Here is a 26,681-nt window from a genome sequence, read left to right as displayed (position 1 = left end):
TTAACTCGAAACCAAATCAATTGCACGTTATAGAGAGCGACAAGGATCGATAGAAAAGAGATGCATCCTGGTTCCTGCAAATGATAGACATCGTCTTCACAGTTCATCTTCATAATGGTTATGTGTAGAGCAACGAGTATGAGTTGGTGATTTCAGTGTACATCAGAAGAACAGAAAATAATTATATTATAAAGTTACAGGAGCATGGCAGCTCTGGGCATTTGGTCTAGTGGTATGATTCTCGCTTAGGGTGCGAGAGGTCCCGAGTTCAATTCTCGGAATGCCCCGTCTTCCTCTTTTCATCCAGGTTCTTTTCCTTTTTTTTTTCTCTTTTTTCTTTTGGGCTAATTAAAGTGCTAATCATACTTGATGAGTAAATATTTTCATTTCTAATGTGTCGATTATACGAAGGACGGTATATTGGAAGTCGAAACCTTTCTTTCTTCGTCCTTAGCCATAGAAACCCTTTGCTTGGTGGTTTGAATATGAGTACCGTTCACGTGCAAACCTAACCGAAAATAGACGTTGATGATGTCTGGCAACCAATGGTTTTCCCTCGTCTTAGTTAGAGGAAATTGCAAACGTTTTAAAAAGGATTTACTTCCTCTCTTAAATGTCACTACGTTATGTTTTGTAAGGCTGGCAATTTATGTTAGCGTGTCTTAGCCAAGTTCACAATTCCTCTTTGAAAAGATTGTGTCGTGACAAAACTATCATTGCCACTCAACGAGAGTAGCTTAGTAAGTTAAGCAATCTAAATCAACGCTACATCACTCGCAAGGTGCTTCTACAAGCCCTTGAAGATCCCTTATTTAGGAGTTGGTAGCGTGGAATTGCAAAATAATAGAACTCATTAATCAACTAAAAACTTTCCATTTTTTATATGTTCCGACAATTACCAAAAAAACAAAAACACGGAATGGATTATAATAGGAAAATTGAGGGATCAAGTATTCCACTAATCTAGAATACATACTAAACTCAAATCGAATCGTTCTCTTCCATTTTTTTCCAAACCACCAAATATGAGAGAATTCGTTCCCTTCCATTCCCAAAATTTACCAAACAAAATTACTGGAGTCATCGTTCTCATTTCCCTATTTCATTTCATTTTGTCGTGCTAAAACTACCCTCTCGCCCCCGGATCCAAAAGTCTTGAAATTCAAAATTTTTGTACCGTTCAAAAATTTAGAAAAACTTTCGGGTGATCCGGATACATGCGAGCTTAATACATCATAAATCCATTCGTATGGATAATTACAACACGAGACCGACGTGACTCAAGAATTGAGATGAATTAAGCTCACGGGGGAATCCTCCGGTGCAAGCAAGAATCTTGGCAAAATCCAACCAAAGCCAAACGAAATCTAGATAACACAGCACTATCCACCTTGTCCTCCAGTAGCAACGCGCCACGTGTCGATAAAGCAACCCCCGTCTCCCTCCTCTCTCCCCCTCGCCTCGGCCCTGGCATGAGTCAGCATCTCTCTCTCCCCTCCACAGTGGGTCCCGCGCTCCGAAAAGCTCATGCACTTTTTCTGGCCTTTTCTTCTATAGAGAGAGAGACACCAATGGCGGACTGACTGACTGAAAGCAACCTAGAGAGAGAGAGAGAGAGAGAGAGAGAGAGAGAGAGTGATGATCAGCGAGAGATGTGTCCCAAGAACTGCCCTCCTCCTGCGGACATGAAGACCAGGTCCAAGTCCTCCATGCCCGGCAAACCAAAGAAGAAGCAAAAGCAAACCCTGGCCTCCCTCACCAACCCATCTCGCAGATCAAGAACCAAGATTCGCAGGCCCAAGTTCTTGAGCCTCGGCCTTCAAATCTCCCCTCAGAGCTCCCGGACGAGCGCCGCCGCCGCCGCCCCCGCCCCCCAAATGAACCGCACTTACCACCGCAAGACCGTGCGCCGCCACCGCCAGAAGCACCAGCTGGAGCTGTTCCCCCTCCACCCGGGAGCCCACTTGGCCAACGGCGGCGACGGCGGCGGGGATCAAGGCCAGCAGCTCCAGGACGAGAACGACGTCGCCCTGCTGTTCGACTCCGCCGCCGCCGCCGCCGCCGCCACCCTCACCGGCCTCCTCGACCCCGCCGCCCCCGCCCCGGCCGTCGCCGCCGCGGCCGCCGCCTCCTCCGGGGTGGTGGAGGAGGAGGAATCGGCGGTGTCGTCGCTGATACGGTGCGCCATGAAGAGCAGCAGCAGAGAGAGGGGGGAGAGCGAAGAGAAGTGGGTGTGCTACAGCGAGGTCATCGTCGAGGCGGAGAAGAAGGCGGAGATGGAGGAGGTGACCAGCTGCGCCGCCGACGCGTGGCGGGGAGGGCGGACGGCGCAGCAGGGGGCGATGCTGTCGCTGAAGCTCGATTACCAGGAGATCTTGGACGCCTGGTCCGACAAGGGCTCGCTCTTCGTGTGCGGCGGGGATGCGAATCACGAGACGCCTCAGACCGTGCCTGACTTGATGCGTGTTGATAACGTAAGACCATCTTCATCAATCCCTCCTCTATTTCGTCGATCATCATTCATCATCGCTAATCACTTCTTCGTTTCGAGTCAGGCGCGTTTCCAACATTTGCACCGACAGGCACACGTCACACCCTCGCTCTTGCGTCGATGCATGCGATCCAGATATGATTTTCGCATATTTATGGAAATTAATGGAGTCGAAAATTCTGACCGACGTGAATCCATTAATCAATTTTGGCCCCATTAATCCGGGGCTCACGGCCACAGTGGCTACTAACCTGAAAAGCATGCATTTATGCACTTATGATTGATTTCTCACTATCGTTGAGATGCTTAGGTCTGTATATTTTAATCCTTTATCTCTCTCTACTTGATCTATATCATGAACTGCGGTAATTGCCAAATCAAATTTATCAATATCTCTTTCTAAAGATTTTTTTTTTGAGATTTTCACGTGTTAAATGCAAAGTAGGGAGTTTTTGGTTGGTTAGATTATGCAGAGATTTGGTTTATCCTTCTTCTTTTTCAGTTCGATGGATGGCTTCACAGGAATCTAAAAGCTCCTTGACCTTTTTCTTTAATGCTTTCATTTAATGGGGGTCCGTTTGCTCCGGAGTGAGCGCTGTCGTGGGCCCATGTTAGCATGACATCGATCGGTGATATTATTGTAGTCTTGAAAAGGTTTGAGTTTAGCGCACTATCACGATCGTTGATCCAGTAATGTAGAGATCAATCCCAAATAGTTTGGGGCCTTTTTGTCATCGATGCGAAGCCCCTCGATCGCCCCAAGAAGTCTCAGTTCGTCGGTAGCATTCGATCATGCTATGGCGTAGGATGACCCCTGACTTTGCTCCCATTAGCACCATAGGGCAGCAGTGATGATCTTACTCAAAATAAGTAATAGTTATGACTCAAACCGAATATTCTGTCATGAGTGTGGGATTCTAATGATAATGCCCAAAGAATCACCAACACTAATCTTTCCTTTCCACTTTTTTAACTTCTATAATCCCGGTTGAAGGAAATTCCTTCCAACCATATTCAAACTATGCTTTTGATTGGTGAGATACAAGTACATACATCACCCCTGTTTTAACTTTGGTTAACTCTGCATATGCGTGATACATGTGACCCATCAATCAGACATATGGCTGGAAGAAGCTTTATTTGGCAAGGCTCGCAGGAAAATAATGTCCCTTCATGGAAAAGATGCGTCTTCCCACACGGTCTGTCTATCGTGATTAACTCTATCCATTGCATTCCATTAATAGAATAAGTCTAGCTACTTTGTCTCGGCAAAGACCCACATGAGAAGTGCTCATGCTGTGGACTCTTCAAGAAAATGTGCAGATGTAGGGTTCGAAAAGATTCACGCCAGTCCCAATACCCACGCACTCCCATCATCCCACGTTTCCTTCCTGTTACATCGTCTGTTTCTACACTACAAACATGTAGATGGTATTCAAAGGCGAGAATAGTTTCATTGGGTCTTCTTCGTTTGGTTGTGTGAATCAAGCAGGGGGCGATGGATGGATGGGAGAATGTGTGGACAGTCCCGGAGAAAGCAGCAGAAAGCGAAGCCGCCACCATCAACAGGGATGTGACTATGGAGGACGGTGGCGAGTTCAGCGACAAGATCAGGCAAAGAGAGGCGAGCGTGATGCGGTACAAGGAGAAGAGGCACAGCAGGCTCTTCTCCAAGCGCATCCGGTACGAAGTCAGGAAGCTCAATGCCCAGAAACGACCTCGTATCAAGGTTCACACCGTTTCTCTTTCTTTCTTTCTTTCTTGGCAAAATGACACAAACAGTCCATGAACTTTGATTCAATGCGCAACTTGGTAACTGAACTTTTAATTTGTTCAATGTGATCCCTGAACTTTAACCCAATGTGCAATGTGATCCCTGAACTTTTAATTTGTTCAATGTCATCCCTGAACTTTTGGTACATGTTCAATTCAGTCCTTGAACTATATAAAAATGTTAAATGCAGTTATTTCCATTAATTCAAGTTCATGGACTACATTGAACATTTTCATATAGTTTAGGGACTGAATTGAACATGTACCAAAAATTTAAGGATGATATTGAACAAAATAAAAGTTCAAGGATCACATTGAACATTAGCCTAAAGTTCATGGACTACATTGAACAAATTAAAAGTTTATGGATCAAATTGCGCATTGAGTCAAAGTTCATGGACTGTTTGTGTCATTATCCCTTCTTTCTTTTTTTCTTTTTTCTTCCTTTATTTGGGAATGTTTTTCCTTTTGCTGATGGAATTTGACGTTTTTCTTTCTTATGTTGCAGGGCCGATTTGTGAGAAGAGATTGCGAAGATTAATCCAAGCTTGCAGCATATGATTATGTATAGCAAACAGACGATAGGCAAAAAAGGGCAGAATAATGTTTCGACGTACGTGGTGTGTTTCTTGCTTTTAATAAAAGTTTTTCGAGTCTTTTAGAGAGAGCTCGAAGGTAAAGAGATTGCGAGCTAAACCTAAACTTGTATATCTGTTCATAATGTACAATCTACTAATATGACAGATGCCAGCTTTGGTCCGCCGAATACCACGATTTAATTGATTATCATCCCGAGATGTAAACCTCGTTTGAATTTTGGCGATAATTTAATTTATCGGGAATCTTTTTGACCGGAAATAAATGACTTTGCTCATGATCAAACTAGAGAGATTACGTTAGTTAACGAGGCGGGCCTAAGCTTCCTCGACATATACTTTATCAATTAGGCCATTGATATTATGGACAAATCTTGAAGTAAGGTAACGTCAAGGCGACATCAAATGTGTTGGGCTTCAATCATTTTCTCTGACATTTCAGCAGAGCTGGGGTCAGTGACCTTAGCTCAAGGGCAACCCATGCTGTGGTGATTGATGATGACACGCAACTACTAATTTGGAAAATTAAAATTAGTCCAATTGCATAACAATTCATTCCTCATCTTTCTGGGGCATTTAATGCAATGGAAATTAAGTGCCACGGCCATTGATGTAACGTTATCCGTATTCGACAACTTAGGGATTGGAAGATTTTGGAATCATCTCTTAATTTTTGAGTATATATATATATATGCGGAAAACAAAGTCATGATGACCAGCCTACGAAAAAATTCCTTATTTTTTTTTTGCATAAATAGCTAGTAAATATAAAGCATAGATACGCTTCTCCCAGTTTTTATCCATCCAATTTTAATGCATTTTTCGCATATACTTCCATAAAATAACTAAAGGCACATCTGATCTTTATTATATTTTATCACTTTGATCTGGCTAGCTATATGCTTTTAAAATTACAGAAATCAATAAGCACATTGAATGTGCATACTTAGCTTATCAAGTTCATCCATATTTTTTAATTGGGTGAACGCTACGCGTAAATTTAGCATACGTCATATGATCAAGTGACGCAAATATATATATACATGCACATGATTACAGTCGATGCGCATGAGTATCATATTATAAGAATTCGTGCCTAAATGAATCATGATTACAGTCGATGCACATGAGCATCGTCTCATATTCAAATCATTTTTGTTTTTAAAAAAAAATAATCATATTCTTTACATTATGTACCAAGCGACAGCAATTCCACGTTTGAGTCACCTATACCACCTACCGGGTTTCGATTTTGCACATATTACCTTACGAGGTTAGTCGACATACGGTTAGAGCTTAAGTCGTGGTGAAAAAGGAAAAGAAATGATGCTAAAACAGTGTGTGGAACGCAGGAGAAGGTTCAAGCGAGCACAGCATGCAGGAAGGTCGTAGAACCACCCTTTGATTAGATCTTATCTTTTCAGTAATCACATCAACCCACAAACAAAAATTTCTACCAAATGGAACAGACAAGAAACTTCAAGAACGGATCCAAGCTCGCCCTTATAAACCCAAGCTTCACCCAAACCACTTCAGCACACACACATAACCCACCCGATAATCAATATTCTGATCACCACCGTTTCAGCGGCTAACAATGTCTCTGATTTCTCAGCTTATGGGGAACGAGATCTTGGACCCGTTCCTGTCGGTGGTCAACAAGTGCCCGGTGCTCAACACCCCGACCGACTGGAAGGAGACCCCGGAGGCTCACGTGTTCATCGCCGACCTCCCGGGGCTGAAGAAGGAGGAGGTGAAGGTGGAGGTTGACAGCGACGGGTACCTGGAAATCAGCGGGGAGAGGAAGGCGCCAGAGGACAAAGAAGCCGAGGACAGAGATGGCAAGAAGAGCGAGGCCGAGAAGTGGCACAGGGTAGAGCGTTTCCGGGGCAAGTTCTCGAGGCGGTTCAGGCTGCCGAGGAATGCGAAGAGGGAGGAGATCAAGGCGTGCATGGCGGATGGGGTGCTCACCGTCATCGTGCCCAAGGTGGAGGAGAAGAAGCCCGAGGTCAAGAGGGTTGAGATCCATTGATGATAGATCGACTGTGGTGTGATCTTGTGTCTGTGTGTGTGTGGAATACTTCTTGAATCTGTGTTTTGTGCTACTGTCGTGTTTTGGGACCGAGTTGATGCATGTAACTTATCAATAAGTTTGCTGATCTCTTGTTTCTGTATTAGTCTGTGAAGTTGTGTCATTCGGATTTCTGAATCTTCCATCACTCTTCATAAGACTAAATTTATGAAATCGGTACGCGAAGTGATGTCTCTGCATGGTATGGATAAATTGCAAGAACATGAGATATTCCATAAATGATAATCTCATGGAACTATAAGATACGGGTAAAATTGGATAGTCCAAACATGATAATCCTTAAGTTTTCTCTAGTTTTCAATCGGGGACAAGGATCCACTACCCCGTTTGATTCTTTTAATGGCACCTCAACAGATCTCGACGGTTAATACATTAGTCTATAATTTCACAATGCTAGATTGACGAGAATATATAGTGAATTCAAAGTCATGGTATTTAATAAGAATGTATACTTCATGTTTTTAACGGGTCAAACGGAGGAAATCACTGATCGATATGTTGGAAAAGCAAATTCATCATATTTCCATAAAATTATAAGTTGAGAAGTCATGTTCATCTATACTTATTATAGTATCAACAATAGGTTCTTATCACCGAACCGGTCAGTTTTAGTCAAATTCCGGTTCTACCTGAAAATCGAATTTATGTTGTGAAATCAGAGTATATCAAATGTGTGTTTCTTTTTCTATAACTATAGTCAACTGGTCTTTGATTAGCCGAGGGGAGATGCACTCTAATCTTTTTACATCAAATAAAAAGCACATCTTAGTTAGAGAAGTCGAGTCTGACCAAAAAAAAAAAAGTTAGAGAAGTCGAAGAATCATCAATTTCCTATTTATCATTTATAAAGATAACTAAATTAGTCACTTAAATAGAGAAGACGTAAGTCACCGAAGGAAAGTGGATTGGGGGCGAATTTTCTCTTCAATGATTTCATATAGTAATTATGCAAAAAAAAATTAGAATAATTTTATGAAAATTAAGAATGATAGATTTTTTAGATTTTGATTTTGGTCAACACTCCAGTGTTATTTCACATGGAATTTTTTTTTTATATTCTCAAAGCACCTATTTATTAATTTTTTGGAAGTTAGCAAATATAACAAGTGAGTGTAACTCAATAATTAAAAAATGCATTTTGCTTCTCTTGTACTTTCATAAAGTGCATGGACCATTTTGAAGCAAGAAATGTAAATGTACAATTTTGAATTTCAAAGAAGAGTTAAAATTCAATGGGAAAATAGTACAAACGGTCCATGAACTTTATCCCAATGTGTAATGTGATTTTTGGCCTTTTAAGCTGTTCAAGGTGGTTCCTGAACTATTGTAAATGTTCAATATAGTTCTTCCATTTGCTCAAACGACGAACTAGATGTTATTTGATGATGTGAATTATTATATGTTGAGTTGGATTTAAAAAAAATAATGAGTTAATATGTCCATCATTTTATCCAACTAATTTAAAAAAGGTAAAAAAATTTAGGCGCTAACATGTCCATTGTAATTTGATGACGTGGATTATTATATCTTGAATTGAGATAATTATCTTATGTGGATAATCCACATGTAACTTTTTTTTGTTCTACCATTCATACTTTATGGATTGGATGCTACATCGGCAAATTCTATCTAAGTTTTTTTTTTGGTCGAAAAAGTACTTCATTCATTAAGTGCTGTAATCAAAACAAAGATGTTCAATATCGAAACATAAAATATCCCAAAAGGGTTGGGGGATTTAGTAATCCAATTAGAGGGGAGGGCGTTTCTACAATGGGCTTTGGCAATCCGGTCTGCCACATGATAAATTTCATTTAAGTTGAATCAATAAAAAGACGACATTGAACACTTTGATAAAGTTTATGGATTAGATTGAACATTTACTAATACTCAAGGGACTACAATGAATAAATTGAAAGTTCGGTTCAGGGATAACATTGCACATTAGATTAAAATTTAGGGATCATTTTTGTCATTTTCCCAAATTCAATCATACTCGATACATTATCTCTTTCTTTTATGAGGCTTGGACACTTAAAGTCTTAAGCTACTTTTGGTTCACTTTTGGGGAAATACAAAAGGACTTTAGCCTAAAGGTTTTCATTAAAGTAAATACCATTTGGTAAAACTTTAATCGAAAAGTGTATTAGGAAGCAACTTTGAGAGGTGAGGAAATAGTGGGGAAATGGGAGAAAGGAAATTCAGATAAAAAGAGGAGGAAATTCAAAAAATTTCACGAGAAAGTGAGAGAAGGGAAATTTGCAAAAATTTAGTCATTTTTCTACCCTAATTCTCCTCACCTCCTATCCCCAAAACAAAACAAGGGACTCGCCGATCTTACTCCTACAGACAACAAATGACAGCAGTCCACCCAAAATAAAGCATGAAGTGAAAGGAATGCGTTGCCCATTCCCATTCGGGGGCCGACCACAACCACCATTCATCGTCGTCAATGGTGACCAAAATCAACATTCGCACATTGGATGTTACGTTACCAAAACCAAAACTTTGACACCATTTCGTATAAGATAAAAGAGATAACTCGGAATTGATTTAAATAGTGCTACTACTCCAAGGAACCTATTATTTGAATACGTCCCACTTGTCAAGTTCATAATTCTATCATATTTTTCATGTGAATTCATTTCGTAAGCTAATGTGTTTACCTTGAATCCATCGAAGAAACCAAAACAATAAAAAGCCCAAAAAAAGGAGAAACAGAGAATGAAAGTTTGTCGATATTGGTTGGTGAGCCCCCTCTTATCCCGAAAGCGGGTTCTTCCCTTGCTTCTATGGCTATGTTTCAACGCTTAGCGACAGTGAAGCGGGACTTGAACGAGGCGCGTCGCTTCGAGTTTGCGTTTTAATTACGTGACTAAAATGGTTCCGAAGAGAAAGATACAATCTTGAAGAAAACAGGAGAGAGAGAGAGTAGCTTTTGAAGCGTCGAGAAGATTGGTTTCCTTTTCGGAAATCCGACAGTAACTGTTCTACCCGCAATTCATCGTTCCGGGTTTGAGGTCTTCAAACAGTTGCGAACGTGTCTTGTTCTCTTCTTATGTTCCATCCCCAGACCGCAGCTACAAGTTTTTCACATCCTCTGTTCATCCAGAGCTTCGATTTCCCAGTACCGAGAGCTACGATACGAAGGGTTGAACTTTACTCAATTCTTTACTTTATTCTAACGCCAGAAGTCAGGAGATGACTGAATCGAAGAGGTAGTGTGAGTTTCGCTCGTCTCTCTTTTGTGGGTCTCTTTTGCTGTTTTTGTTTTTTCGGGTCTCCTCTGCGACGTGAATTGATTGTTTTACATGGCTGAAAATTTGTTATCTTTTTGGGTCTGAACAAGGAAGTGGGACGAGATGTGAAGTGGGTGTGCAGTGATTGAGGGAGATCTTGGGGGATTGAGGAGAGATCATGGAGCCTCCGAGAGGGGCTCTGGCTAAGATATCGAACTTCATTTGCTTCTTGCCTTACTTCACTGGGCTTCTGCTCTTGGGCACAATCAAAGGTCAGGATTCTATGCAGTCTTCGCTTGTTATTTGCTTCCATTTTTTTTCTGTGCTATTGAAGAACGTGACTGCACTGGGTTTGTTTCCGATCCGTATGTTGGAAACAGTCGTTTGGAGGAAGAACAATTAAGTCGCTGATGTTTTTTCATCTCTGAACATTATAGAATGTTGGTTATACTTTTGACTCGATTAGTTCCGCCTGCTAAATTGGCAAGTACGTAATTCTTCTTTGGCTAGACGTTGCCGAGTGGCGTTTTCTTCTGAATCGAGAGGACATCTCAGTGACTTGCTGAAAACAAGAAGGGCGGCAGGAGCCCCTTGCAATGTTTTTCCCCAACTAAACCACTTGAATAATCATCCTGCATCAACTCATTGTTTTCTTTTCTCTGGTTTCCCTGGGCTATTCAAATTTTGGAGAGGCTGATTATTTAGATGATAGCAACCGTAGTTTCTAGGTTATTACCATTTTGCACCCCAACCCGGCTTTCTAAGTTCTCTTGTCAATGCATAAAAATGTGATTTTGAGTGCTGGAAATTGAATATATATTGTATTTCAGGTGTCATATTTTGTCCCTTGGCGTGCCTTATTATAACAATCGGCAACTCTGCTATTATATTGGGTCTTTGGCCCATTCACTGTTTCTGGACCTGTTATTGTATTCTGAGGTGATTCCTTGAACCTTATCACTCAGAGTTGCCTCATTCAAAATTGGAGGTCCTCCATTTTAACTATTGTCTGTTTGGCAGATCGAAGCAATTAGGGCCTGGATTGAAGCTTGTCCTTGTACTGTGCATGCCTATTCCCTTGATTTTGTGGCCAGTGCTTGGCATTGCTGGCAGCGTCGTTGGTGGAATAGCATATGGGTTTCTTTCACCAATATTTGCCACTTTTGATGCCGTTGGAGAGGAGAAGACCAACGAGTTTTTCCACTGCTTCTATGTATGAAGTCTTTGTTTTGCTGGTCCCTTGCCTAGACCAAGAGTATTGACAATTTTCCAATGTTTCCCAGGATGGAACTTGGAGCACAGTCAAAGGGAGCTTCACTATCGTTCGGGATTTTAAGGATGTATGCTTCCACTCTTACTTATCTTATATGGATGACCTACAGCATCAAGAGCCTGCGGAGGGGAAATATCATGAGATTAGGTCTGATCTTTGTGCCTGCTCCTGTACTTCAATTTTGACCTAAGTCAAATTCCTTGAGCAACGAAGGCCAAAAAAACAAAAAATATCCTAAGTGCACGTTAATTGTGCCTGCGTAGAGCCAATGTTTCAGTCTCTGTTACAACTCTTACAGGTAGACACATTGAGCTTGTTTACACTGAATGTTTGGGTTTATTAAGTAAGACATCAACCAACATATTCAGTAGTTACACTTGGGTGTTACAAGCTTTAAGAGTGTAAATAAACAATGTGCAGATCAAAGGCTCTAATTTCGGGTCAAGAATGCAAATTTATACAGTGATATTTTCTCTGAAGTACAAATGTCTCCTAGGATGAAGATACGTAGTGATTTTCAGCAGTTTTGAGCTTGTGTGAATCCCGTTGAACTGTGAACCCACTATTGAGAGATTATTGCCTAGAACGAGTCCCTTTGATATAGCCCAGAGCAGCTGTAAAAAGCATGTGGTCACCCATCCCCCCAAATAGCATTGACACAACTTGTTCTCTAAGTTGGAGTTTTAAACTTTACATAATTAGAAATTTTTCCTAAAATTATTTCTACTTCTTTTTATCTATTAATGTGAAATTTCTTTGCAGGTTGCTATATCTTCCAGGTACTGTTGTAGTTGCAGTGCTTGGATTTATGGTTGACATGCTTATGATCTCACTCATTGCCCTATACAAAAGCCCTTACATGCTCTTCAAGGGATGGCACCGTTTGTTTCACGATCTCATTGGTCGTGAAGGCCCATTCCTGGAGACGATTTGTGTTCCATTCGCTGGTCTTGCCATCATACTCTGGCCTTTGGCGGTGGTTGGAGCCGTATTGGCCTCCATGCTATCCAGCATCTTCCTTGGTGCCTTTGCAGGAGTTGTTGTTTATCAGGTTAAATTCCTCTTTCTTTCTACTGTTAAAAAAATCCTACCGGCAAAAGGACACTATAAGTGCCATAAGTTGTGTACGGAGATCACTTTGGTGCCATAACTTTTTTTCGGATCACTTTGGTGTCAACTTTTTTGAAAAACGATCACTTTAGTGCCAATGCTGACATGGTCGCCGGAAATCTGACGTGGCTCTTTTTTTATTAATTTCCGATGCTGACATGGCTCGCCGGAAATCTGACGTGGCTCTTTTTTTGGCTGGAATTTTGGCCGGAGTCACTAAAGTGATCTCTTTTCCTCCGACTTGGCACCAAAGTGATCCGAAAAAAAGTTATGGCACCAAAGTGATCTCCGTACACAACTTATGGCACTTATAGTGTCCTTTTGCCAAATCCTACCCTTTCTCATTTCAAGTACTAAAGTTCTAGGCGCATGTACCTTATTGTTTTGCCTATAAATATGGAGTTTGTCCTGTTTATGCGCCTCGTCAGTTGGCATTACCAATATTACGAGGTTGTTCTGCTCAGTTGACAGTGAAACTTTTATTGAATAGGACTAAAATGGAGTCTTAAGGGTGGTCAAGGTAGATTTTCTGAATTCATATAGCAGTGGTTCAACTTAAAATGTAGCGTGTCTTTCCTTAAATTCTTCATAGTATGCCAGTTAATAGGACAACCTGACTAGAATAAGGAGTCATTTGGGGGTTCTCAAGGAACACCTTAAGAATAAGCAAATCTGGAGATCGGTAACAACTGTTTTGTACATACTGTGTGGTCAAACTCATCTGGTGATGGAATTACAGGAGTGCTCCATCTGGTTGGGGCTTTGTTATGTTGTGGCATCCTTGGCGATCTATGATGAATACAGCAATGACATTCTTGACATGCAAGAAGGGTCCTGCTTTCCTAGGTACTTACTTTTTTTTTTTCTGATTGAAGATCCAATTTGATGGAAATGTGGATTCCGTACATGCTCACAGAATTGTCTGTCCATCAGGCCAAACTACAGGAGACAAAAGGCCCGGCTGTCAAAGACTTCCTCTCTTGCCGCTTCTATTTCCAAGCCTGCTCCTATTAAAGGTCCTCCAGCTCGTACAGTTTCACTAAAAGACACCATTATCGAGTTGAACCCACTTGAGGTAGCTTGTGATATCCCTCTTTGCTTCAAGAACCTCATCTTTGGGGAATGAATGTCTGCAGCTTCCATGTGTGCATCAAGAAACGGGCTTCCGCATTTGCCCCCTCCGTAGCTCCACATTGAATAAACTCTGTGCTCTTTTTTCTCTTGCTTTCTTTTAATTGTTTTCACTAAGCAAATAGAAAATTGTGCTTGTGTAGTTACTTAATGGCTTGTTTGACGAGTGTCAACGCTATGGAGAAAGCATGGTATCTGAGGGATTGATAATCCCTCAAGACATTGAAGATGCCAAAGCGAGCAGAGGTAGTGGAGTGATAAGCATAGGCTTGCCGACTTATTGCCTGCTACAAGTACTCTTGCGTTCAGTAAAAGCTAATTCTATGGGTATCTTACTGCGTAAGTTCTTTCCTAAAAGCAAAGTTTTTTGCGATTTTCACCAATTTTCTTTGTAAATTTTTTTCCTTTTGCATGCTATGATCTGAGGTATTTAAACATTTGCTGGAATAATGTTGTGAAAATGCAGGTGATAATACTGAAGTAACAAGCACCAATAAACCTAAAGATGCATTTTATGATTGGTTCCTTAATCCCCTTTTGGTTATCAAGGAGCAGATTAAAGCAGAGAACGTCAATGTGGCTGAGGAGGACTATCTATGTAAACTTGTTTTGCTAAGTGCTGACCCTGAAAGGTTCAAGAATTCATATCTAGGCCCACCTCCGGAAACCGAGCGTAAAAGAGCTGAGCTCGAAGCTTTAGCTCGAAGGTAAGCATAATGAGAACACTTGTCTGCAATTTTTCTATTTGGATTTCAATACTTTTGCCACTTAAGTCTGTTTGCGTGTTCCATAATTTTGATGTTATAATGAAGGCTCCGAGGGATCACCAAGTCCATATCGAGGTATCCAACATTCAGGCGTCGATTCGATACTCTCGTAAAGAAATTGTCAGAGGATCTTGCCAGGAAGAATATCGGAAGCAAATCCAACGGCGGGAGTCGAAGTATTAAAAGATCGAAGAGCGCCTTTGTACGAAAACCCAGCCAAAAATCTTTCAAGAGCGAAAAGGCTAGCAACGGGTCTGTTCAAGGGTCGCAACACGCTCCCAGAGACGTTGACATCGCATGACGACGGGCGTAACAATTTCCCTACCTTCCCCGGCCCATTTCAGTTAGGATCAGGTGTAGTTTCATAGTTTTCCGTGGTGTGAGTTCATTCTTTCTCAAAGAGATCATCAATAGACGAATTCGATGACAGATTACAGCTAGTGTTTGTAACCTTATGGATAATTATACAGAAAGATGACAATGCAGAGGAAACATTAAAGAGATCCATAGTTATGACTGTGCCTGGAGTTCTGACTGCATTGAATGAGTAAACTAAGCCAACATCGACTAGGTTATCTGTAGAGCTGATAATGAGTTTGATCGCCTGCTCGTTTGACAAGGCCGCCGACCGGGTCCGATTAAGCCCAAAGTATCAGTCTCCTTATTGCACCTAACTTATTTTTATGAAGGTATAACAATTTCTTCAATCGTTTGCACATATGGGAAGGCTTTTTAAACTTGATACTCGATACATGATCAAAAGATACAATTTTGACTTGGCCAATAATCTCATTAGATTGACCTCGATTACAAATCAACAGATATGACACTCTATATCAATTCAAATGAATTGAATTACCTCCAGTTTAGTTTAAACATGATTAACATAAATTAGCAATTTCAACATGAATGCCATGCCACTACCGTATTAAAAGTTTTGCCATTTCCGCTTTGGTACGGTGCGATAAAGGGTCGATTCCAAATATCGAAAAAAATCTAAACCTCGATATAGGATTTAAAGAAGGTCATTCAAGCCGTAAAAACAAGAGATTCGATAATGATATCTTTCCTTTTCTCGAGGTACCGCAGACTAATACTTATACCAATCCAATCGCAAAGGTGCTCTGTGCTATACTTGTTTATCTAAAGCTTGGATTCGAATCGCCGTTCCTATTCATTATTTTGGAGCCGTCTTGAAAACATCAACTCAGCATACTCCGACGCTAGCTCACCGGAAGCTCGTGAAACCGAGGTAATGCTTGACAATTCGTTTCGTGTCATATCGTATGTCATGTTTGATTTCGGACAGATCTTTGTGAATTCGATCTCTCGGTAGTTGCGGCCTTCTGTTTTTTTCATCAGGTGGTCTCGCCATGCACACTAGCAGCTTCAGATGTAGTTTGTCTTTTGTCGATTCTTGGAGATTATTTTGCGTCGTTAAGCAAAAGAGAACGACAAAAAAGATAGCACCTTTGTCGCATTTGATGTGTGATTGTGTACGATGATTGATTGACGAGACGAGACCGTATCGAGCGCGAGCGAAAGTGAAGGGGCGGGGGGGGGGGGCACATTCCCTCACTCACTCACTCTGCATTGCATTCTTCTTCTTGAACAGAGAACGAAAGATGGCAACTTTCGAGGGCGAAGCCGAAATCTTTCCCTCCTCCCTCGAGCTCCTCCAACGGCACCAGCCGACGCAGCCCGACCCAGATGGGCCGCCACCCTTTTCTTCATCTCCGCCTCCTGCTGTCGGTCCGGACGCGGAACTTGCGCTCGTGGAGGGGATTCGGAATGTGGCCTTGGAGGACGCGGGAGACGAAGCGAGCGAAGAGAAAGATGGGAATTGGGACGATTGGGGAGAGAATTCGCACTACCCTTTTGGGATGTACGCGCGGGACTGCCATTTTTATGTGCGGAATGGGTGGTGCAAGTTCGGCGTGAATTGCAGGTTCAATCACCCTGAGAAGAGGACGGGCATGGGCGAGCCTCAGGTCTTTCAGCATTCGGTATGTGTTCCTAGGCTTTTCGTAATATTCGTTCATGTGTTTGTGTGTGTGTGTTTTGCTTTCTTAAAGATTTGCGGTGGGTTGATGTATGAACCGGTTGACATGATTCTTGAAGGGTTTCGCGGAGAAGCAGGAAAGGGGAGAGATCTTGGAGCCGACTAAGCAGATTGAGTGCAAGGTTAGGATTTGTGCCACTCGTTTTAACGGTTTTGTGTTGCTCTGTCTTTGGTTCAGTCGAGCCGAGGTGTGATAAATTGATGATATAGAAGGTAAGTTGTTCGATGAAATGTTTAATAGGAAATGTACCGGTCTTACTTGCAAAACTCACAGCATTGTGCAGGCGTTAGCGACATCTGAATGGTTGCTGAATGAATACTCCTTTATGGGCTGGACTTTCTTGATATTCACTAGTCAATGTTTGCATGTTCCCTAAATATGTAGGTAGTTATGCGGTTTATGTCCTAATGATGTTGTGACATTCACCCACGACTGGAGATGAACTTCTCGTACGAATGGCTTTCATATAAGATCCTTTTCAGTTTATATGTCTAGGTATATGAGGGCTAGATTAGAAATGTGCTTCATCTATCTGATAGTGACAGCAATAGCTTGCTTTTTGGCTGTGTGCAATATAGCAGCCTCCTACATTTATCTCAAAATGACATCTGATCGCCTCTTTCGTTCTTTCTTTTGTGCACACGCATGTGTATGCACACGTGTTGTCCTGAAAATTGAGTTTTGCGCTTAATTTTGTAGTATTACTCGACTGCTGGAGGGTGCAAGTATGGAGAAGCTTGCAGATATAGCCATTCCAAAGAAAGAATTGAAATCACAGACCAACCACAACTTAATTTCCTTGGCCTGCCAATAAGATTGGTAAAGAGTATATTCTTTCATGCTACAAATTTGCAAGTTCAATTTTAGTTAACTTGTTAGGCCTTTTTCTCCCTCCCTTGATCAATTGATCCATAAGCTCCATTTTAAGCACACATTAAAAGCAATGTGCGCGACTTATATGATTTTCATACTTCACTTCAGGGAAAAGCAGAGTGCGCCTTCTACATGCAGAATGGCACGTGTCGATATGGACTTGATTGCAGGTTTCACCATCCTAATCCTACAATGGTTGGGGACTTCAGTCCTGATGAGACCTCAGCCGATCTTGCATCCGTTGGAAGGGAGCCGAAGCATCCTGAGGAGAGTCCTATGGGAAACTCTGATTATCTGAGATATAATGGAATTTTACAGGAATATTTAGCATCCCGGTCTTTGAATGCTGCTTCTGGGACCCAGCCGTACTGGGAGAATGGACTGTCCCATGTCCCTGGGATTTCTCAAAGTTCTCAAAAGGTGCATTTTTCTACACATGGAAGAGTTAACAAATCTATGTGATTAGTTTATGCTTTTGTGTTTTTGTATGTCTTTTCACGAGTGTTGATTTTTTTTTCCTTTATTTTTTCATTTCTGCATCTTCTTCCTTGTCAGTAGTGTAAATGCTGCTTTATATATATTTTTTCAAGCACGTTTTGGAGTGCTATTACTTGAGAAAGCAGGATTGAATTATCTGCAAAATGGGTAATTTTGCGCCAATCTGTTGTTTTATAGGCTTGGGCGTATTCGCAAGAAGGGGCAGGGCACAGTAAAGGGCTGCTACCTCCTGAAGAATACCCTCAACGACCCGGTCAACCTGAGTGTGCTTATTTCATGAAGACAGGTCATTGCAAATACGGACATACTTGTAAATTTCACCATCCAAAGCACCGGGTTTCGGCAGGACCCTCCTATTTTCAAACTGATAAGGCGCTCCCCTTGAGATCTGTAAGTCATTGCATTGCCCATAAGAACTGTGCAACTTGTTAATTAAAGTTCAAAAGTATTTCGGTTTTCATGCATCGATTTAATCTATTTAGGCTAAAATCGCTTACGATTCTTCATCTCCAGTGGACCACGACCTTACATCTTCTAATCAAATGACTTTCCCGGAAAATTGACATTTTTGTTTATTCTGTTCTTATTATTGCCGTCAAACTTAAGTTTCATTCGGGTGTCACGCTGAAAAATCGATTGCTTAGGTACATGCGGTCATTTTTTGCAGGATAGGAGAACTTGCAGGAATTATGTACAGTTTGGGCTTTGTAAATATGGAAACGCGTGCTTGTTCGATCATCCAGTTTCGCAAGATTCTGCCTCCTCTTCATTTGGAATAGCTCCTCATGAAGATACACCTGCATGGTTCTAACTGGCGTGGATATGGCAGTGACATTGGTGCTTTATCTTTGCATTTTCGCGGGACTCTGCAATCTACTCTTAGTCCCTTGCGCTTTTCTTTCATGTACTTGTTTTAGACTTTGTTTGGGAGTATTCTCACCAAGCTCTGGCATGCAACATGGTAACCGGCTTTTCCCCGATGATTCGGAAGCAGAAGCAGGAGTTGGACAGATCATTCTTTAGATTTATGTTCCCTATAGAAACTAAACCAGTTTTGGTATTGTATGGGCATATGAATGGCTCCATCATTATTCTTGTTTTTTCCTGTTAGGAATATAAGTCATGACATTTTGAATTTAAGATCTTGGTAATGGATGATTATCATTAAGCCACAAAATATGATATGAAGAATGAGACTCTGTTTTGCTTGGTACTTTTATCTCCTCGTTACCTTGTCATGAAAGTTTTTAGTATCGATTCAGTATCTTATTTCTTTTGCATTAGGGAATGTAAACCTTTTCAAGAAAGTTGTTAGGATCATTCTGGAATGCTTGGTTAGGAGGGAAGTTGCTCAACCATCTCTAATATATGATGAAGTGGAGGAATGCAATCAAGAGCACTCACAATTTATTAAGCAGATTCTTATATAAAGCACATGCAAGGGCACTGTCTATCCAAAACTTATTAAGCAAGACTGTTCACACCTTTGTAATGATGTTTCTGGACTCCAGACAGGTTAAAGTAATATGAAAGAGCAACATCCGAATTATTTCTGATCACACAGATTTAGGATGATACTGCGGATGGATATAAAAGAGACAATGTTTGAATATAATATGTCTACACCTCTTATGTGCTATATAAACTCTGAGAATGATGGCGACTTCACCCACCAAGCTGCTAACTTACGTCAGGCAATAGATTACAATCTTGGAAATCATGAATTTCACAAGATTATGTTTTGGGGTCCTTTTGATCTTCGTCTATTTCAGCACGAATCTTGTCCAGTCGAGTTCTCGGCTCCAATTTTTTGTGAATCAGCCGGACTACGAGACATCTCAATATGTCACTGTAACAGGTAATGCACCAGTTTCTTGTCCACTACATCTGTTGCTTTTCTTTTGCGCTTCTATGTGGAGTTAACAAAGACTGAACCAATTCGATCGAACTTGTAGGCAGATGAAAAATCGAACATATCCAATCTTTCTTGTGTACATGCACAGGCGATTCATGCACACGCTTTAATTAGTTCAGATGAGCCATAGTTGAAGCAGGGACTGCAATCTCTGATCCTCAACATTTCTGCTTTCACAGGATGCAACAATAACTGCGATACAGCATGCTGTGACTGCGACATCACGAAGCAGCCACCCGTATGCGTCAAGTGCTGTAAAGAGAGGCCTTGAATTGCAATGCTCTCCTCCTCATTTTCTTTTGGATGATTCTTTTTTGAGCCTCAACTCGAGACAGTCGGCACTGGTTAGCCAAGTCATGTAGTAGAAGTCCTTATAGCCAAAAAAGTTAAGAAGCAAATCTAGAGCTCATCATCTTCCCTCGCCAAAGGCAGGGAATCCTCATGGATACAGAATTCCTAGCTTATAGACTCACCAGACTCGGAATGGGAGAGACATTCAAGAAAAAAGGTTACATGATTTTAATGGATATCTCAGAACAGCAGGCGAGTAAAGTTTTCGATGAACTGTATGCCGGCAGAATGCCATTTCGTTTCCTTCAAGTCCTTCCTCATTTTGGATTTTCAGGACTCAAGTCCATAAGCAGAGATAACAAGTGAATGGTTTGGCCTTTTGAGCCACAATCGCTAGATACAAAAAAAAGTCTCATGCACAAGTGTTTTACGTCAATAGGAAGTCTAAGCATGCGCTGATGTGTGATCAGCGAGATCTGATCATTTAAGTACAGTATCTCATTTCGCAAACCAGGCAAAAATTTTATTGTTACAAATTGTTTGGTTGCCCATAGACATATAAACAGAACGAGTATAAAAAACTAAAGCGACAAATGCTGCGCCTCACACTACAAAGTTATAACGAAATCTGAAGGATCGGGAGCACTAGAACTAAATCCTTCTTGAGAGTGCAAGAAAAACAGCTGCAGATGATATCTGCACCTTGAGATCCGCAATATCAACATCATGACCGCCTTCCACTAGACCCCACCTGTCCACCTGCAGGGACATACAAGATGACTTTACTCTCCAAAACTATATATCACCATGAAATGAAGTGCCGCTGCTAGAGTCTGGCTTGCCGTCCAAGCTTCAACCTGAGGCGTATGTCGTTCATTATATGTGACGCCTCCAGGTGAGTAGTTTATGAATGTGGGTAAGGAATGGTGGTATATGGGTAGAGAGACAGAGAGAGAGAGAGTTACTGGGCCATGACAAAGAAAAAATCAAATAGATGTACCTGGAAGTCTTCTTCAAGTCTGATTAACTCAATAGCTCCCTCAATCTGCAATTTTCCACGAAAAATTCCAAGAGCAATGACCAAAGAGTGCGCTGCTGCAGCCATAGCATCAATCGCCGCCAGTTCACAGTCATCGGTGTTCTTCAGAAGGTTTTCTATAGCCTTTATCAACCCCTCATCCTGCTTGCCGCCGAAAAAGCTCGAGTACAGAACAGGCTTAAATCCAAATTCTGACTTCAACCAATCGAGCAAAGGATCAATTTTCTCCACCTGCCTATCTACGAAATTTATGCAACAGATTAGTTGGTCACCATAGCTAAAGAAAGCTAAAGCTAAACGAGCGGTGCTGAGTTGACATGAAAAATACATTAAGTAAACAAACAGTGCAGAATATTGTCGCTCAAGAGTTCGGAGAGATTCATTCTGCATATTATCCCCCAAACATTGGTCCAGGTCTAATGATTTGTTGTGGTTAAAATGCATCAGCAGAGATTTAACCGAGCTCCGACATGATATTAGTTTTGGTTAAATAAGGGGGCATAAACTCGCGAAGTTCCATACATAATTGCCGACTCAAAATCAAAGATCCAAAAACATACTCAAGAGCAAATCAGAACTCACATGTCACATTCACTAATAACATACCGTGAACATCACTCGTCAAGACATTGTCCTCCGGCGCGCGGCAGAAGACCAGGTCTTGATTGAATTTCTTCATCAGGTGTTCAATGATCTTCGGCCGGGTAAGCGGAACTCTCTCCAGTGCCGTGCAAGCGAGTTTCATCAGAGGCATCGTGAAAGGCCTTATCCCATCTGTTTGCTACAATGATCATTCATTTCACTACACAGCTCGAACCATATGATCTTCAAGCACAACTCAGAACTAGAACTTCTATACAACGAATCAACACCAGATCAACTTCGCACTAACGTAACCAGCTAAACATCCCCTACTCATTTGAAATTCAAGAAAAGCCATAGAAAGGAATGAAATTGAGCTGAGACAAATGATAGTTTCCAAGCACCTGATACTCCCACTCGGCAGCAATGGCCTTGGCGAGGGCGTGGGTCGGGAGCTTGAGAGCCCTCTTGGAAGGCGTCTTCAGGGTCCTGTAATCGAGCATCACGGTCCAGCCGTTCCCATCGTCGGCCTCCCTCGTCGTCACCTGCTTGTAGAACCGCCTCCCCACGATGGACCCCGTCATGAACGCCATCGGCATCGTCACCGAAGATGGGTCGGAGGCGGACGCCGGCTTCGGGCTCGGAGCCTTGACATATATTGCGTCGTCGGCGGAGAACGTGAAGGAGGAGGAAGACGGGCTGTCGGGCTGGGTTTGGGCGGCGACGGTGGAGCTGAGCCGCCGGGAATGGGTGGTCAGGGACGCCAAGATGGAGGAGGGATTTCGAAAAGATTTCAGGGTCTTGCGCATCAGCAGCGACGAAGTAGCCATGGATTGATAAATGGGATGCACCAAGAACGACAGCAGAATTGCCATGCGAAGCAGTGAAAGGTTTTAATGTGGGGTTTTCGACCTGGGCCTGGATCTGCAAGAACCTTTCAAGTTTGGTTCGACTGAAGCCCATTGAACATGGGAAAGAGAAGGAAGCAAAACAGCTTGCCCATGAGAAATGTGTGCCTGTGATATCTCAGCAGACATGATCATCTCTCCTTGATTTCTGCGGAAGTCTTTCTAATGTACTGAATCAGCTCTTGAGCACAGAGAGCTAATTCATGAAATGATGTGACAGACTATGAGTGAAATATGTAGGGGAGTGAGTCGTGCTCCATACTTATGAGAATTGACCATATTACTTTGATTATAGTCTTGATGCATCTAACATTCCGCTTTCATTTGTTTTGCTCCTCTTGATTACAAAATGTTAGTAATTGCTTTTGTCCACTTCCCTCGCTCAATCGTTCCAAGCATAGCGTAAGAGTAAATGCACGTTCTTGCTTTCTACGCTTTCATTCTCTCTTTATTTCTGATTGAATCACTAGAGACAGACAGTTCTCAAACGAATCACAAAGTTTCAGGAACAGAAAAATCCAAATTTTTACAGCATACTGACTAGTGAGAGCATGAAACTATGCATACAGTATGAGCTCTCCAAATCAATCCAGTCCATGTCCAAGCATTTTCCTCGGGTTGATATTTGTTTCACGACAATAAGAGATTGTTCTTCGATGTATTCGACAGGAATTAGCCTCCTGAACAGCGTTTGGTGCAATTCCTCATGTAGTAGTTGTAGCAACTCATCTTTACACTTGAATATTTTCTAGGAGATGTATATTAACAAGCCTCCAAAGCATTAGACTTCGTTGGCGCTTGACCCTTCCTTCCCTTAACATGTTTTCGGTGATCGTCATTCATCAAAGATCTTTGAGGAGATAGAGAGATCGTGCTTTGCATCATCGTTGTTGTCATGAGCTTTCTTCCTCTCCTGGTGGATTGGGAAGGAGTGTTGGGCCTGCAAAATTAGATATGAGAAGAAAAAGAAAAAAGAAAAAGCTCCTAATAGATCTGTCTACTGTTTAGACTAAGAAGGAAAATAGGTCGATATGAACCAGGGACATACGCTTTTCATCTGATGCTCTGCTCTTTCTTTTCCTTTGCGAATACTTGAAGAGTTCCCCACGCAAAAACAAAAGCTATGACTCCATTTACTTGGTTCTTTACTTTCTTCGTCCTGTGTAAGTGAATGTTAGTGTTGCAGGCTGAACCAAGTTAATAAGCTTAAGAGGAGAAAAAAAATGAAAAGAAAGGCAAAGGGCAAGTTCTACTGCTTGAGAATGGGATATTTTTAGCTTGGCTTTTCGATGCAGTCAAGTTACTATGCATGATTTCATACTAAATGTTCAAGATTAACAAAATCTCATTCTAGAGAAGATGACCTCTAATCTTGCTACATCTGTACATTATTTTCCAAACCTCCATGGTTTTGTCCGGCTCTCTAACTTCTAGAAATGGCATGAGAGAGAGAGAGAGAGAGAGAGAGATGCTGCCTTACCTTCTTGCCTTTTGCAGTTTTTCCTTTGGTGCTCAATCTGGGTGGAGATGACTTTGGTGACTGTAAATTGCTTTTGCATGCAGACAGAAACTTCAAAAACCTGGTAAAAAGAATGAGATGAGTCAATATAACTGAGCTCTACTTTAACAGGAATTTGGATAGGGATGTGCCACAAGCAGTTGATGCTTCTTGAAGCAGAAGATGTGACTAAGATGATCTTAATAGCCTATTTTTTTCGGCTAATGATTAAGACAACCAATGTGCACAACAGGAGTACTGATCCTCTCTCACAGTATTTAGCCCATATGGAAAGATGAGCACCAATTTGAACATGTTGTCCTCCAACTTCGCAAACGGAAAGGAAAAATTGGTCCCAGGACATCCGCAAGGATGCAATTAGCGGAAAATGTTACTTTTGCCATCATAGTATTTTATATACAGAACTCAGTAAGACTGGGTGAGACTTGAGATGACATTCCAATATCTGACTCCACCTGAGTACGGTCAACACGGGGAAATACTGCAATAATCCTATTCTGCAGAACCCTAAAGTACACATGGTAAGCCCCTGAAATGAAAAGCAATGTGATCATTGGTCATTGGAATGAGAGTCGAGACTTCTTACCCGGTAGCAAGAGAGCGCCTTTTCTGGCCAGTTTTCTTTCCGGTGGTTATGTGATCCCCCGGTACTCTGCAACACCACTCGGAAATGTTGAATGGACGTTGGAGATTGCCATGCTTTAATGATCGCAGTCATTCAAATCAAAACAACAGAATTTTCACTGTGCAAATAAAAATAAACAAGGTACCTCTTCCCGGACAAAGGAGTGGCTGAAGGGTATGCTGATGTTGTGCTTTTAAGTGCCTGCAGTCATCATAAAATGTATTCATTGTTGTGATATAGGGCAATAAAAAACATTGACAAGGCTTATCATAAGAATTATAGCAAGTGCCGCTGAGGTGATTTCAGCCTCTACTAATGTTTAGAGTTTCATATGAGCCTTGAGTTCACCTATGACCAGCCATTGTGACACTCGCTAACAGAATTTATTTGTGGATCAAGGCCCCTTCTCATTTTTAACTCATTAAATATTTCTCACTGCTAAAGTAGCAAAGCCCACCTCGGAGGATATGGCCGGGGAAGAGTCCGTTCCAAGCTCTTTCAATGATTCATCCTTGGCATTTTCCACAATCACGACGGATTTATCAGTTAACTGTGATCCTCTATCCTCCCTGCTATCATTTTTCTCCATCTCACCACCCAGATTATGCACTTGCCTTAGGTTCTTGACCTCTTGGTTAGGATTCACAATTTCCTGAAAATCTGATTCATCACCTTCAAGTTCCAAGTCAGCAACATTGCTCGAGTCTGCATTCGCTTGCTCAAGCAAGGCTGCCGCTTTCTTCTCGGCCATTTTCTTGTAGTGAGCCTCGAAAAAGGCTTTCTTTTCCGCGACCGATCCCGGCCGGGAATACTTCTCGGCCTCTTCGACGTAGCGTCTCCGAGAGAAGCTCGACCACTTCTCCCATGACAAGGACTCTTCTGACACGAACCTGCCAAATGAGACTGACTGCCCAAGAGCATGAATCGGGTTCCCCTGCGTTAAGGAAGATTTAGTACATTTAATGCTAAATTCAGATCCAAATGTTCCCAAGAACCACAGATATGTAAAGTTCTCCTATATCGAGTACCTGTTGATTCATTTCAAGTAGACAGTTCCGGGTGGATCTAGCACTAATATTTAGCAGACTACCCCATCGAACACGAGTCATGAAGAATTATCGATATAATGAAGTGTGATGAGTAGAAGAAACATCAATTTACACCAACCCTCCAGCTAAATTTATGGTAGTCATGCCATGATCAGGTGAAGTTGATCATAAACAAGAACAGAATAGGACACTACGTCGAGCTCTTCCGGTATCTGGACACAACAATCTGAATACAAAAGGAAAAAAAGAACATAAAGGAAGACGACAAATTCACAGTGCAGTTTCTTGGAGTTACCTCAGTGGCATCATTGGTGAAGACTGATGAGTGAGACAAGGGTTGCATCATGAGACAGCTTGAATCTCCCATGGTTGGGGCTTAAGGCAATGCTTCAAAACCTGAAAAAAGATACGAACTTGGAACTGGAAACACCAAGATTAACGTTGCCCCTCTTTTCGATTTTTTTTTCCCTTTTTTTGTTTGGATTGAATTTGAAATTCAAAAGTAAAGCAAAAGGTGCATAAACCACGTTCTCAATGTAGACCTCATCATCATGTGTCTACTGTCTATGGAGATGAAAGTGAAGCGTGCTCTTTTTTAATATCACCACAAAAGTGGGGGGTCTCATCTGCAACAAGCTTCAGTTGGTTTTCAAGTGGTTCCCTCTTTTTCGGCTCATTCGGGCCCCACTTGTTTGACGTTAACGTTGAAAACTTTAATCAACATCATTAAACATTTTCGAGTATTTTCCTTTAAGAAAAGATAACTGTTGGCTTGACTGGTATTGATCTTTTTTGGCCCCTACCGGAACGTATTTGTCGTGCTGTTGGAGAAAGTAGCGGATCAGTGAAG

General features: G+C 41.7%; 6 protein-coding genes and 1 non-coding gene across 16 annotated transcripts; 5 read left to right on the top strand and 2 right to left on the bottom strand.

Moving 5' to 3' along the window:
- The first annotated feature begins 215 nt into the window (after positions 1-215).
- On the top strand, positions 216-287 carry TRNAP-AGG (transfer RNA proline (anticodon AGG)). The gene has a single exon. It is a non-coding gene; the product is annotated as a tRNA-Pro (tRNA).
- A 1,286-nt stretch (positions 288-1,573) lies between these two features.
- Positions 1,574-4,931, top strand: LOC115672627 (uncharacterized). 3 transcript variants are annotated; one of them, XR_008817126.1, is made up of 3 exons: positions 1,574-2,474; positions 2,556-2,801; positions 3,984-4,135. XR_008817126.1 is itself a non-coding variant. In XM_030594489.2 (3 exons), exons 1-3 carry the CDS (start codon positions 1,653-1,655, stop codon positions 4,803-4,805), a joined length of 1,095 nt encoding a protein of 364 aa, XP_030450349.2. In that variant the 5' UTR covers positions 1,578-1,652; the 3' UTR covers positions 4,806-4,931. The 3 variants fall into 3 exon arrangements, 2 of the variants coding, with proteins under 2 accessions (XP_030450349.2, XP_030450350.2); XM_030594489.2 differs by lacking the exon at positions 2,556-2,801 and adding an exon at positions 4,773-4,931 and having other exon boundaries at positions 1,578-2,474; positions 3,981-4,220; XM_030594490.2 differs by lacking the exon at positions 2,556-2,801 and adding an exon at positions 4,773-4,931 and having other exon boundaries at positions 1,582-2,474; positions 3,984-4,220.
- Positions 4,932-6,381: 1,450 nt separating this feature from the next.
- Positions 6,382-7,055, top strand: LOC115672629 (18.1 kDa class I heat shock protein-like). The gene has a single exon (XM_030594493.2). The coding sequence runs from the start codon at positions 6,458-6,460 to the stop codon at positions 6,890-6,892; it is 435 nt and encodes a 144-aa protein (XP_030450353.1). The 5' UTR covers positions 6,382-6,457; the 3' UTR covers positions 6,893-7,055.
- Positions 7,056-9,687: 2,632 nt separating this feature from the next.
- LOC115672624 (uncharacterized membrane protein At3g27390-like) lies at positions 9,688-14,982 on the top strand. Of its 4 annotated transcripts, none has more exons than XM_056314095.1 (11): positions 9,688-10,167; positions 10,303-10,460; positions 11,019-11,127; positions 11,209-11,401; positions 11,472-11,608; positions 12,224-12,512; positions 13,311-13,417; positions 13,505-13,646; positions 13,846-14,041; positions 14,169-14,409; positions 14,515-14,982. In XM_056314095.1, the coding sequence occupies exons 2-11, from the start codon at positions 10,367-10,369 to the stop codon at positions 14,768-14,770; spliced, it is 1,764 nt and encodes a 587-aa protein (XP_056170070.1). In that variant the 5' UTR covers positions 9,688-10,167; positions 10,303-10,366; the 3' UTR covers positions 14,771-14,982. The 4 variants fall into 4 exon arrangements, with proteins under 4 accessions (XP_056170070.1, XP_030450347.2, XP_056170071.1 ...); XM_030594487.2 differs by having other exon boundaries at positions 10,299-10,460; XM_056314096.1 differs by having other exon boundaries at positions 9,688-10,172.
- A 553-nt stretch (positions 14,983-15,535) lies between these two features.
- Positions 15,536-19,116, top strand: LOC115672794 (zinc finger CCCH domain-containing protein 43-like). 2 transcript variants are annotated; one of them, XM_030594745.2, is made up of 7 exons: positions 15,536-15,721; positions 16,085-16,475; positions 16,591-16,653; positions 17,232-17,351; positions 17,514-17,825; positions 18,081-18,293; positions 18,571-19,116. In XM_030594745.2, exons 2-7 carry the CDS (start codon positions 16,095-16,097, stop codon positions 18,712-18,714), a joined length of 1,233 nt encoding a protein of 410 aa, XP_030450605.2. In that variant the 5' UTR covers positions 15,536-15,721; positions 16,085-16,094; the 3' UTR covers positions 18,715-19,116. The 2 variants fall into 2 exon arrangements, with proteins under 2 accessions (XP_030450605.2, XP_056170065.1); XM_056314090.1 differs by lacking the exon at positions 15,536-15,721 and having other exon boundaries at positions 15,832-16,475.
- A 1,470-nt stretch (positions 19,117-20,586) lies between these two features.
- Positions 20,587-22,777, bottom strand: LOC115672795 (uncharacterized). 2 transcript variants are annotated; one of them, XM_056314091.1, is made up of 4 exons: positions 22,135-22,777; positions 21,755-21,922; positions 21,110-21,387; positions 20,587-20,868 (listed from the first exon to the last, which is right to left on the bottom strand). In XM_056314091.1, the coding sequence occupies exons 1-4, from the start codon at positions 22,691-22,693 to the stop codon at positions 20,761-20,763; spliced, it is 1,113 nt and encodes a 370-aa protein (XP_056170066.1). In that variant the 5' UTR covers positions 22,694-22,777; the 3' UTR covers positions 20,587-20,760. The 2 variants fall into 2 exon arrangements, with proteins under 2 accessions (XP_056170066.1, XP_030450609.1); XM_030594749.2 differs by having other exon boundaries at positions 21,755-21,929; positions 22,135-22,562.
- Positions 22,778-23,124: 347 nt separating this feature from the next.
- Positions 23,125-26,464, bottom strand: LOC115672862 (uncharacterized). 3 transcript variants are annotated; one of them, XM_030594840.2, is made up of 7 exons: positions 26,127-26,464; positions 25,240-25,716; positions 24,928-24,983; positions 24,744-24,809; positions 24,119-24,218; positions 23,687-23,797; positions 23,125-23,578 (listed from the first exon to the last, which is right to left on the bottom strand). In XM_030594840.2, exons 1-7 carry the CDS (start codon positions 26,196-26,198, stop codon positions 23,474-23,476), a joined length of 987 nt encoding a protein of 328 aa, XP_030450700.1. In that variant the 5' UTR covers positions 26,199-26,464; the 3' UTR covers positions 23,125-23,473. The 3 variants fall into 3 exon arrangements, with proteins under 3 accessions (XP_030450700.1, XP_056170068.1, XP_056170067.1); XM_056314093.1 differs by lacking the exon at positions 26,127-26,464 and adding an exon at positions 25,811-26,044 and having other exon boundaries at positions 23,125-23,551; XM_056314092.1 differs by lacking the exon at positions 26,127-26,464 and adding an exon at positions 25,811-26,042.
- Positions 26,465-26,681: the final 217 nt, after the last annotated feature.

The sequence above is a fragment of the Syzygium oleosum genome, unplaced genomic scaffold (genome assembly GCF_021117445.2).
Source record: "Syzygium oleosum isolate NSW1041296 unplaced genomic scaffold, Sole_v2.1 Sole_v2.08, whole genome shotgun sequence".
Lineage (NCBI taxonomy): Eukaryota > Viridiplantae > Streptophyta > Magnoliopsida > Myrtales > Myrtaceae > Syzygium > Syzygium oleosum.
This window is presented reverse-complemented; position numbering and strand designations above follow the sequence as displayed.

Coding starts and splice junctions, on each gene's coding strand:
- LOC115672624 (XM_056314095.1), top strand. CDS start 10,367: ATGGAGCCTCCGAGAGGGGCTCTGGCTAAGATATCGAACTTCATTTGC. Junction 11,609..12,223: donor GGGAAATATCATGAGATTAG/GTCTGATCTTTG, acceptor ATTTCTTTGCAG/GTTGCTATATCTTCCAGGTA. Junction 14,042..14,168: donor TTCTATGGGTATCTTACTGC/GTAAGTTCTTTC, acceptor GTGAAAATGCAG/GTGATAATACTGAAGTAACA.
- LOC115672794 (XM_030594745.2), top strand. CDS start 16,095: ATGGCAACTTTCGAGGGCGAAGCCGAAATCTTTCCCTCCTCCCTCGAG. Junction 16,476..16,590: donor CTCAGGTCTTTCAGCATTCG/GTATGTGTTCCT, acceptor TGATTCTTGAAG/GGTTTCGCGGAGAAGCAGGA. Junction 17,826..18,080: donor TTTCTCAAAGTTCTCAAAAG/GTGCATTTTTCT, acceptor GTTGTTTTATAG/GCTTGGGCGTATTCGCAAGA.
- LOC115672862 (XM_056314092.1), bottom strand. CDS start 25,891: ATGACTCGTGTTCGATGGGGTAGTCTGCTAAATATTAGTGCTAGATCC. Junction 24,810..24,927: donor ACTCCTTTGTCCGGGAAGAG/GTACCTTGTTTA, acceptor GTGGTGTTGCAG/AGTACCGGGGGATCACATAA. Junction 24,219..24,743: donor AGGCGCTCTCTTGCTACCGG/GTAAGAAGTCTC, acceptor TCTTTTTACCAG/GTTTTTGAAGTTTCTGTCTG.
- LOC115672629 (XM_030594493.2), top strand. CDS start 6,458: ATGTCTCTGATTTCTCAGCTTATGGGGAACGAGATCTTGGACCCGTTC.
- LOC115672627 (XM_030594489.2), top strand. CDS start 1,653: ATGTGTCCCAAGAACTGCCCTCCTCCTGCGGACATGAAGACCAGGTCC. Junction 2,475..3,980: donor ACTTGATGCGTGTTGATAAC/GTAAGACCATCT, acceptor GTGTGAATCAAG/CAGGGGGCGATGGATGGATG. Junction 4,221..4,772: donor AGAAACGACCTCGTATCAAG/GTTCACACCGTT, acceptor CTTATGTTGCAG/GGCCGATTTGTGAGAAGAGA.
- LOC115672795 (XM_056314091.1), bottom strand. CDS start 22,693: ATGGGCTTCAGTCGAACCAAACTTGAAAGGTTCTTGCAGATCCAGGCC. Junction 21,923..22,134: donor CTGCCGAGTGGGAGTATCAG/GTGCTTGGAAAC, acceptor TGTAGCAAACAG/ATGGGATAAGGCCTTTCACG. Junction 21,388..21,754: donor CTTGACGAGTGATGTTCACG/GTATGTTATTAG, acceptor TAAATTTCGTAG/ATAGGCAGGTGGAGAAAATT.